General features: G+C 41.8%; 1 protein-coding gene across 1 annotated transcript; it reads left to right on the top strand.

Annotated features, from left to right (window-relative positions):
- The first annotated feature begins 286 nt into the window (after positions 1-286).
- Positions 287-10,457, top strand: tmbim1a (transmembrane BAX inhibitor motif containing 1a). The gene is made up of 12 exons (XM_026313083.1): positions 287-545; positions 5,175-5,492; positions 6,014-6,084; positions 6,312-6,376; positions 6,466-6,519; positions 6,630-6,680; positions 6,777-6,816; positions 7,669-7,706; positions 7,805-7,892; positions 8,011-8,106; positions 8,191-8,244; positions 8,367-10,457. Exons 2-12 carry the CDS (start codon positions 5,180-5,182, stop codon positions 8,514-8,516), a joined length of 1,020 nt encoding a protein of 339 aa, XP_026168868.1. The 5' UTR covers positions 287-545; positions 5,175-5,179; the 3' UTR covers positions 8,517-10,457.
- Positions 10,458-11,477: the final 1,020 nt, after the last annotated feature.

The raw sequence follows: 11,477 nt of genomic DNA, 5'->3' as shown, positions 1-11,477 counted from the left end.
AGCACAAATAAATATCATAAAACACACATGATTTTCTAAATTTTGCTTTTATTGGTGGTAGGACATGGTTTACAAGTTAGAAATGCAACATAGTTCACCATTTTGCAAAGGAGTCTCTAAACTACATTTGAAATGGAAATATATATACCGTCTTATTACGGGGCTGTTCTTATTGCATTTAGGGTGTAATGCACCTTTACTGTGTAACGTGAGAAAGTGAGCCTGGCTGGCCCTGTTTCGCACACAAACACGTCCTATGGGTGTAGCAGATTCCTCTGGACTCCACCCTGCTCTTCACCCTTCCAGGAAATGTTCTTCTGCTTCACATCTGGCTGCTGCTGCTCAGCTCACTCACACACACACACACACACACACAGTCAACAAGCTGACCTTACCCCTTCACCAAATCTCCTCAGCACTTCGGAACCGTTTTGTCCTCAGAGTGGACGTGGACGTGGACGTGGTGGCAGCGGAAACACCTTCCTGTTCCCACAGTGTTTCGCCGAATTGAGACGAGCAGGCTTCTTTGCGGTGGAAGTTACTTGGTAAGTGGCGCTGACGTACATTTTGCGATGTTACAGCACAACGACTCCGAAACGCTTTAAAACAGCGTCAAACACGGCGCGGAGTCCATGTCTGTCCATGGACGGGACCCTGCCCCGGGGGTGGCCTTGGATTTGCGGGCTGCCTCACCTGAAAAGGCCTTTTGTGAGCTGGGGTTTGGTCCTGGGTGTGTGCTCTGAGCCTGTTAGCCTGCTGAGAAGAAGAGCTCAAACATTATTGTTGGTTTGCGCCGCTTCACTTGGGCGTCACTTCAGACCCCCTCTGACCTGTGGCTCTTCATTATACTGGTCTTACTGCTAGTTTGCTTTCATTTGCTGCGGGCGGAACAGCGCAGCGATGAGCCGACATGCATCGTGTCGAGAGGCCAGTGAAGTCCACCTCGGTCCAGCTGTTAGTCACCACCTCCACACTCTCATATTCAGACTCGGCTGAAATGGTTTGACCTTCACTGAGGTGTGTCCAGGGTTATTTCTCTAAACTATCCTCTCTGGACTTTTAAAAAAAAGCCTTCAGCATCCTCCCAGCCACCTATCAGAATAATAAATAGGTACATCCTGTTTAAGTATGTGCCTCGGCTTGGATCTTTATGACTTGATGTCACTTGTAATGTCCACCACCGGTGTACACCAGTGGATAAAACCCTGATGCACAACTTTTGGAAAGAAAAACTGGACATTATGGAAAAATGTCCCCTGGAGACTCCCAGGAGACACCTTCAAATGTTTGTGTTGGTTTTTCTGACCTGCACATCAAATCCTCCAAAATATCCCATCTCTTATAATGAAGGTCAAGAAAATGTATCAGTCTCACCTTTGAGGACGTCAAGTCTATACTTTTTGTGTTTTTGTGGTTTTTCTTTAGAAATGAACAAATTGATTATGAAACACATACAGATTATTCTACCTCATGCTATTTTGTGTGTAAGGCTGGATTCACAGAGACTTGTTTAAATTAAAACAATGCAAGAGGTTGCATTGGTTCAAGTGTGTGTGTGCGTGTGTGTCAGTGCGACAGTGATTATAATCTGGGTGGTCCAGGCGGAGGAACAGACTTCTGTGTGTTTAAATCACATTGACTACTAAAACACAGCACAGTGACTTTATCATTTGATCTCAAGCTAAACAGCAGAAATAACAACAGAGGACCCGTTATGAAGTAATCCGCCAAGGATGTGCACTTCAAAATACGTCATTGGTATCACAGCATCTTGGCAGGTGTTGTCATGTTGTGTTGTAGAAAAAGATCAACTGCAGCGATTGTTTTTTCCACACATTGAATTGTTTGGCAGATTCCCCTGTATAAAAGCACTCCCTTCATTCAAATGACTGAGGAGGGCGGTTTCATCTAAATCCCCTGACCTTTGATATTTCCGTTCATTTTGTAGTCAGTGTGTTAAGTCTATTATTGATTCTGCATAATATCCAGGTTTAGCTTTGCACACTCTTGGCTTTCTCAGCCTCATCAGGTCGTCACCTGAAATGGTTTTCTAACAATCTTGAAGGAGGTTTTGAGTCCTTGTTGGCTCCTAAACCAGCTCGACTGATTGGGTGACTGTGGAGGCCAGGCCATCTGTTGCAGCACTCCATCACCCTCCCTCTTTGACAAATGGCTCTTAAAGAACCTAGAGGTGTGTAAGTCACCAGTAGTGTCACCAGCAAAGCAACGCTGCACCATCACACCTTCCTGGTTTCTTTGCCACAGTTGAACTCTGAGAAGCGTATATATGTGGGCTTTAATCTGAGGGGCTGGTTGTTTTCTAATGAACTCATTCTGGGTCAGTCTTCATGAGAGCCAAGTTCATCATAGCGTCTGATGGTTTTAGCTACTGCACTTTGTGATATATTCAAAGTTATTGAGATTTTTCAGATTGACTGACCTTCATTTCTTGAAGTAAGTGTCTTGTCTAACATCATCAGGAAGACTATTCCAGGTTTCAGCTGCATCAAACTGAAACGCTGCTTCTCCATGTTTAGTCCTGACTCTGGACATGAGCAGAAGGCCTGTCCCTGATCTTCTCAGAGTCCGAGATGGTTCACATGGCACCATCATATCAGAGATGTACTGTGGTGCCATGAAGAGACTTATACACAAGCAGCGCTGTTTTAAAGTCTATTCTCTGAGAGACAGGAAACCAGTGCAGTACTATTGACTCTGTACCCAACCTTCCTCTGCACAAGACACCTGATGGCCTACGCACAATAACAAATCAAGAAATGTCACAAATTATCTCTTGACAAGGCTCATCTGTGAAGTGAAGACCTTTCCAGGTGACGTCCTGGTGGATCTGATGAGATAAAGCCATGAGTGTGCCAAGCTCTCATCAAAGCTACTTTGGACACTCTAAAATATCAAACATATTGAGGGTTGTTTACCACTTTTCATTTACTGCACAAATCCACGTGTTTCTTCATAGTTTGGATGTTTTCAGTATTAATGTACAAAGTTGATAATAATAATAATGATGAAGAGAAACAGTGAAGGAGAAGGTGTGTCCAAAGTTTGGACTGACAGTGTATGGAGCTAAACATTGCTAACACCAGTCTCCAACATAACAAACTAAAGGCACTTACTGTTTTGTTTTGTTTTGGGTTTTTTTTCAGCCTGATATTATGTCATGACGTGACAACAAAACCATGGACCATGTAAACAAAATGCAAAAAATTATAGGCTTTGTCAAACCAGTTCTGCCTGTCATTGTCTTGTAAGGTGCTACTGTTATTTTGTCCACCCACATGACTTCATGTCAGCACAGGTGAAATACTTGGGCACAGTTCCTCTGCCAGTGTAGAGAAAAGTCCTATTTGAGGATTTGTAGCTTTTGTTATGGTAACTGGAGGTGAAGAACTATATTTCAGTGACATCAGGGTGCAGATTTTACAACACTGACTCAGGACCACATGATGGTTCGAGTGTTAGTGGTGATAGTGATGAGAGACAGTAACCTGATGTGGGAAATCCACTTCAGCTACCGGCCTGAACTTATTTTTCACCTTGACCCATCTGCCAACTTCTGTGACTCTTTGTAAAAGTTATCTTTCCTGGAGCAGAGCTACACCCTCCTGTTCAAACACACAGACGCCTTGAGCCCTCTCATATGCTAACTGTGTCTCACTGACCAAGACGTGATCAGCTCTGGGCTTGTTTGACTGCAGATACTTAAAGTACTTTTTCCATGTAGTGTTTTTTTCCCTGTTGCCTGGTGCTTGGGATGTGATGTAAGTGCAACACGAGGTGGAGCCAGCTCTTGAATTCCTTTACTGTGCGTATTCCCCTAAAAGCCCCAGAGAAAATGGAGCATGGAGGACATTTGACATTTTCTAAATAACTAAGGAAACAGGAACATACTAAGAAAAAAAACTTTGCCTTTTTCTCCTTTGTCTCTTCACCAGCTTTGCCATTGTCTCTTTAACACAGTGGTTTAGACTGTATTGTAATCTAACAAGGAATAAACTAACAAGATCGTCTGTAAAGTATCAAGAGTGTTAGTCCATTTTGAAGAAGTGTGTTTAAATTCTTAATAATCCAGATGTTAAAAGTCTTGTAAAAGTCCTACAACCTCATTTCATGTTTGCATTTGAGTATGTGTGGGTTTATTATTAGACTTTTCCTTCAGAGATCTATGCTAACACTGCTAAGTATAACCATGTGTTCACCCGATGCAGCCCCCAAATTGTAATGGTTGCCCAGCCCTGATCTAAGTGTTGGATAAATACATGCATGCAGTGCACAGCCCTTAAGCCTGTCTGTGCCTTTTTTTCTATACACTGAGGACTGTGCATTTTTTTGTAGCTTCAAATAGTGATGTTTACCAGGCACACTGAGGCAGCCACTGTATACTCCTAATATCTTTGTCTGCACTATGCTGTGGTAATTGTGAATTTGAAAATCGGTCACATTATATTATATAATGTAAAAGTATATAAAATATTGCATGGTACTTATGGTATACTTCGGAGGTTAATCTCAGTGTTGCGTTTAAAAAAGATATATCTAATACTGGTTTTTGTCATTATTTCCTCTTTTTGGTTACTTAGTAGCAGCAAAATAGGCTGTAAACACAATGTTGATCTATTGCTAGTTTGTAATGTTGATATGAACACATAACAGATGAATTTGTGGCCATCTGGTGAATGTCACTTTGTGCACTTCATGCCTTTTTTAAAGCTGTGATTCTGGTTTCCAGTCCTGAGGGCTCTCACTCGCTCTGTCTGCCATTTGTTGCTGGGCAGATATCATACCCTATATCAGAGCTATTTCACTGAAAACAGCTGCCGGCTGTGGCTCAAACTGACACTGGTGAGTGCAGTGGGGCTTAGCCAAGTTGCAGGCCTAAAAACTTAACCAATGTTCAGAGAGTTGAGTGAGATGCAACCCCTTTAACACTGACTTAGTTAGGTCATCCACATTATAAAAGTATTTATTAGAGCAGCAGTAAAGACTCCAGTACGAGCTGATACCTGTGTATGTGTAAAAAATAAAGAGGGGCAAACAGTATTGAACATGTCCATGTATCAGTCCTTGTTTATTTGCTGCTCTCTGTGGTGTCCTGTTTCTGTTCTGTTGTGTACTAAAAATTGTGAACTGGATATTTTCTTGCTCCCTCCTCACAGAAACGATGTCCAGGTCAGACTACCCTCCAGGGTATGATGACTCCCGTGGCCCCCTGTACCCACCTCAGGGTGGGAATTACCCACCACCTCCTGCATACGGCTTCCCTGCTTACGGTGGTCCCCAGCCAGGACAGCCCTCTGCTCCATACCCCCCAGGTCACAACGCTCCCCTGTACCCAGGCCAGCCAGGAGGCTACCATCCCGCCCCGTACCCAGGACAGCCTTACCCTTCTGGGCCTCCAGGAGCGGGTTACCCAAGTCCCCCTCCCATGCCTCCTGTTATCCCACCCACCATCCCTTCAGATGTCCTGAGCTCTGGTAAGGCAGGGTGTGGTGTTGTGAGAGTAAAGAACATAAATATTTGTATACTGTAATTAACCTCAACAGTACTGGCAGTTTTTGATGAAACCGGAAAAGATAACAGATTCGATGCTGTGTCCTGACTCCTGACGTGTTTTTTTAAGTGTTCAGAAATTAGGCTCTGACTGGTCTAATGCTGATGGTATACTTGCTGGTATCATTTAGCTGTGATGCCTCAGGTGTGAGATTCTGACAAAAATTAGGAGGAACAAAATGTGTATCGGCCTGATCAGACCATCAGAATAAAACTGACATTTTTTAACAGTGAGATATTTTGTCAGTCACGTCATACAAGTGGTATCAATCTTCTCATCTCTCACTAAAAGAAAGAGTTCATTTTCCCCAAAATGTCAAACTTCACTTTAAGTTTTGAACTTCATTTGAGGTTGGAGTTACAGTATGATGCTTCTTGTCTTGTGACATGTTTCTTATTGCTCTTCGTGGTTGGTGCTGATGTTTCTGCTCGACTGCTGACACAGATGACACAGGGTTCGCTGCGAGCGGGAGCGACTGGGACAGTCTGAGCATTCGGCATACCTTCATCAGGAAGGTAAAAACATACTTGTTAAACACCATGCTGGCTAAGCCCCAGTTTGTGTCTGGCATGTATTGCCAATACAATGGTATCTTTACAACATTGCTGTTGTTGTACGTAGTAGGGTTGGAAAGATTTGTGAAGGCTCTTCTTGAGCCTGACTCATTTCCTTTCACCATGTCATCTGCTGAGAAGACAAGCGATGAGGTGTAATGTCCCTTTTATCTGTGTGTGTTTTGCAGGTGTATTTGATTTTGGCGTCTCAGCTCCTCGTCACCACAGCCATTGTGGCTGTATTCACGTTTGTGTGAGTATATACTGAGTGTGTGTATTGTGTGGCTGTTTGTGTGTGTGTCAGTGTGTATCACACTGTAACTGTGCCTCTGTTTCTCACAGGCAACCTGTCAGATATTTTGTACAGCGAAACCAAGCTATCTACTGGGCATCATAGTAAGTCTCACTCTGTAGTAGCAGCAGGAGCCTTTAAGTGATGTGTTTTGATAAAAGTCTAAATTAAATGTCCTGAATGTTTGTAACATCTCTGCATTTTGTTGTTTTAGTGCTGTGTATATCATCACCCACCTTGTGCTGGTCTGCTGTAAGGGCCCCCGGTGAGTGGGATTGTTCCGTTTTCTAAAGTCCTACAAAGAATATTTGTACACAAATATTTTAAATTCAGTATTTAATCATCTAATCTGTCTTTGTAGGAGGAAGTTCCCATGGAACCTCATTCTGCTCTTCATCTTTGTAAGTCATATGAGTCGTGGCCGCCCGATGAATCACTTTCCAGGGCTTGGATCATGTCTATTTTTAGATTTAATTGCAGTAACTTTTTCTTATGGAATAATTTCATTAGTCTATGGTAGTGTTGTCCCAGTGCCAGAGGTCTGACTATGATATAAAAACTAAACACTGAGTCATCACACATATCTCAGCCTGTTTGCATAATGCTTTTGATATGTTGTTTTAGTGGCCATGTTTAATCGGCTCAGAGAGCAAAGTGGAAGGCCAGAATTTTTGTTATTCAGCTGTGTGTGATTAATTTCTGTTACATTTTGCCCTGAAGGCTGTATCCAGAGCGCTACAAGAGTTTTCGATTTTAAATACTACCGGTACTGTATTCCAGTGCTGAAGACATTAGCAGTGAAATACAGTAAAGTTTGAACACATCTTCTCATTCATTGTTTCGAATTTTAAACTTTTTGCATTGATATCACTGACTGACCTCATCCAAAACCACCTAACTTTTGACAAGGCTCTTTAGTTAATTGAGAAGCCACCTGGTGAAGCTGGTTAAGGGATTTATTATGAAATATGCTTAATACATAATTCCACATATGTGATTTTGGAGTTTTGATGCCTCCAGTGTTAATGTGCAATGAAAAAAAAGAAAAACTACTGAATGAAAAAGTGTCTTCTTTTGACTGGTACTGTTACATTCATATATTTCAGTAATCTATTAATAATCTTTATGTGGCCGTGGCATATTTCTATTGACATATCACTTTTACTGTATCTCTTTTGTCTATTCCTATTACGACTTATGTTTAGGTCAGTTATTTTTGGGTAGACAAATGAACATTTCTTTACTTTTTACAGACTCTGGCGTTGTCCTACATGACTGGATCCATATCTAGGTAAAAAAAAAAAAAAACTACAGTACAGTCCATGCAGTGTGATGTAAGCATCCAAATGGTTTCCTTCATTATTAATGGTGTGTTGCTTTTCCTATTAGCTATTATGACACAAAAGCAGTGTTTCTCGCTCTGCTTATCACTGCCGTCGTCTGCATCGCTGTCACAGTCTTCTGCTTCCAGACAAAGGTGAGGTGTGTGCGTGTGTTCGTGTTTGTGTGTGTGTGTGTGCGTGCACAAGTGCTTGTTGGCATCGAACGGCCAGGCGTGTGTTAACGTGACTGTTGGTGGTTTCTCCTTCCAAAAGGTCGACTTCACCAAGTGCCAGGGCCTCTTCTGTGTCCTTGGGATCGTAATATTTGTGACTGGCATCATTACAACCATTGTGCTGTCCTTCAAATATGTGAGTTAAAGTTTATTATTTAAAAAACTTTTCCAGAAAACACACCTTTTCAAGTTTTGCTTATTATAATGTTTGTTGTTGCAGATTCTGTGGCTCCATATGCTTTATGCTGCTCTGGGAGCCATAGCATTCACAATGGTGGGTATTTTCTTTAAACTGTGTTTTAACAATTTGTGCATTAAATCTCCATTTAAGGTGATGTGTTATTCTCTTACACACAAGTTCTTAAGCACAGGTTCTTAAGCTCTCTGTTTTTGTAGTTCCTAGCATACCACACCCAGCTGCTGATAGGGAACAGGAAGCACTCCATCAGTCCAGAGGAGTACGTGTTTGCAGCGCTCTCCATTTACGTCGACATCATCCAGATCTTCCTTTTCCTGCTGCAAATTATTGGTGCGTCGACCAAATAAGTCCACATGAGTCAGCAGCATGCAGACACGTGCCCAGCTACAGAACTTTTCCATGCTTTTTCAAACGTTTCCTTTCTCAGTCAGAATCAGAATAGATTTGTAAAATCATGTTGATCTCCAGGGAACATATCTAAGGGCTGAATCTGCGATTTTGTCATAGGATCAGTTAGTCCTATGCACAAAAATGCACTTTTTCTGAAATCAAAATTTGCCTATATCTGCAATAAGCAGCTTGCCATTGGCTAACAAAGTAAACTAATACAAACATATAAATAATCATAGGCACTGGAATCCCAGCTACATCATTTAGTCCATCTTGCTGGACTGAAGTCACAGTGTCCAAGCAGTTTCTCTGCCCATAGATGTACTGCTATACTGTACAGCAGAAGCAGAAGCCAGCTCTCTGGATTTGAAGTTGGGCACTATCAAAACATTTGGTTTGAGCCAATATCAAGTAATACCATGGCCAAGCTCACAATACCCATACTGACACTGTTTATTACTTAAAGCAGATAATGTACCCTTATGTAGGAGGACGAAATGTGCCCCATAATATATTATGTGAAACAGTCAACAACATATTTAAAATACCACAGAATATTTGACCAAATATTTTTACAATTCTATATAAATTACTCAAAGTAATTAAGTAATTAACAACTAGTTTAACATTTTGAGGGAAATTGTTCTTTAGTTGCTGAGAGTTAGATGAGAAGATTGAAAACTCTCATGACGGGATTCTAGCTCTGTCTGAAAGATAAAACATCTACCGACCAGCACCTCTGAAGCTCACTAATTAACATGCTGTTTTGGCGGGGGGGGGGTTGTTTGTTTTGTTTTTGTTTTGAACCATAAAACACAGTGTACAATCAGGTTGTACTTATTGTACTTAAATTTAAGTTTAAATGTCAGCTGAACTTCCTGAAGTCTTTGTTGGGCTTGTAATTTGTAGTCTGGCTTTTGTATGGACGTGGACTTCGTTACCTTTGGAGAGATGCAGCTTACCTGCTTCCCCACCCCGCTAAGTCAAACTAACCACAGCAGCTGTACAGCTTCAAACAGATGTTGTATCTGTGGTGTGATTGTTTTATCTAACTCTCAGCTAGAAAGTAAATCAGTATTTTAAAAAATATTTAGCTTCAATTATATGCATGTTAACGGCAAAATAGAGTTTAATAGTAAATCACTAAACTAATGTGTTGATCATTGTGCCCATAAAGATGAAATTAGTAGAAAATCTAAGTGTTACTCTAAGAAAAGTGACCCAAAATATGAGGTGAAATGATGTATCACTGGGTGTTGATCAGGATGACATTAGTATGGATACTCTGAATGTTTGTAGTATCAATACTGTGGAAATTGGTATGCCCAGCTCAGTAATGCCTCAGCTCTGATGTCATGGGTTTAAATTAGCAAGCCTCTGCTAATGGGCTGTAATATGTGTTGCTAAGCTGTATTAGCGTGACTACATACCTTTAGTGCCTTCACAATAACATTGTTACTGATATGATATTTTTTACTTTAAGATGTACAGGGTTATACTCAGTGAAGTTTTGACATATTGTTACATTCTGTATGTGTCTGTTTATATATGCTGTTTTAAGAGCCTGATTTGGGTCAGACAGTGGTCTGAGTGCCAGCAGGGTGGGTTCACCATACAGGATAACCTAATCAAAGCTATGATGATGGCACTGATTAGGGTGACACAGTGTGCAGTCACTCCTGACATGATCGGGCCCAGACAGCTGGTCTTTCACACTCCACCAGTCATAGTAAGTACAGACCCAAGTCAGAGTTAGATATAACCCTTAACTCTAAATAAATGTGGCTGGATTTTTGGATGTATACATTGGTATGTTGGTGTGGGGGTTTGTAAATACACATATCAGTGCTAAAGACTCAGTTTGCTTTTCATATCAAATAAATGACTTTTATTTCTGAGTTGGTTTATATTAAGATATACCAGTTATGATTCTTGGTTATGAGGACAACTCTGTATATATTTCATGTATTTGCTCATTCATTTCTAACGAAAATCGTGGCCAATAACTGAGGCCATTCTCTGGATTTAATTTAGTTGTCAAACTGTCAAACAGCATTCATCAAGAAAGAAATATAAAGTCTGCAAAAAAAAAAAAACTCTTCTGTCCTCAAGCTCATACATTTGACATCTGTCGTGTAATCAGTCTCACCATCTTAGTTGCGACATACAGAATACAGTGCAAAGTCATTGCGGCCATACATGCATATCAGTGGTCCAGTTTAAAATCCTCTGTAGAATGGTGGTAGCGGCTGCCTTCATATTCCCCCTCGTTTGACCGTCTCATCCTCTGTCGAACCTTCAGCTGCTTCAGTCGGTTCTTGTCCACTTGTCTCTTGGCCAGGAGGAAGCCGATGACACCTGTGGGGAGGCCGATCATCCTGAACAGAGACAAGACAGAGACAGAGCTTGCTCGGTATCAAACACCCACAGGAACGTGACTTTTGAGATTCCTCCTTGTCATGGACCCACCTCTGCAAAACCCCAGCTTCACAGAAAGGCTGTGGTCCTCATGACCCTGTGGACTCATAAATTTGTTCTGACAGGGCCATAATTAATTCAAAAGTGTTTCTGAGTAGTGCTTGGAGAGCAGGCCTGGTAGTCAGATGAAGCTGCATAACGAGTAAGATGGACAAGTACAACGCAGACCTAAGGCTGGGTCACACTGCCAAGTGTCTGTTCTTCTCCTCTGGGTGACAGCAGGAGATGGGAGCACCTACCCTATGACTAAAACATAGCAGCTACTCGTTTTCACTCTATGGTTAGAGCAGTTTGTGTGACTGGAGATCTAGTAAAAACAACAGGTACCAGGCATAGCCGATCTTCATCATGGGGTTCTTCGCCTTCCTCCTGGGGATATACTCCGGGTCCTGCGGCTCTTCCCCGGCTGTCCTGGGCTCGTTCAGGCCGCTCCGTGGACC

Source organism: Mastacembelus armatus, chromosome 17 (assembly GCF_900324485.2).
Source record: "Mastacembelus armatus chromosome 17, fMasArm1.2, whole genome shotgun sequence".
NCBI lineage: Eukaryota > Metazoa > Chordata > Actinopteri > Synbranchiformes > Mastacembelidae > Mastacembelus > Mastacembelus armatus.
The sequence above is the reverse complement of the archived record's forward strand: the minus strand, read 5'-3'. Positions and strand labels throughout refer to the sequence as shown.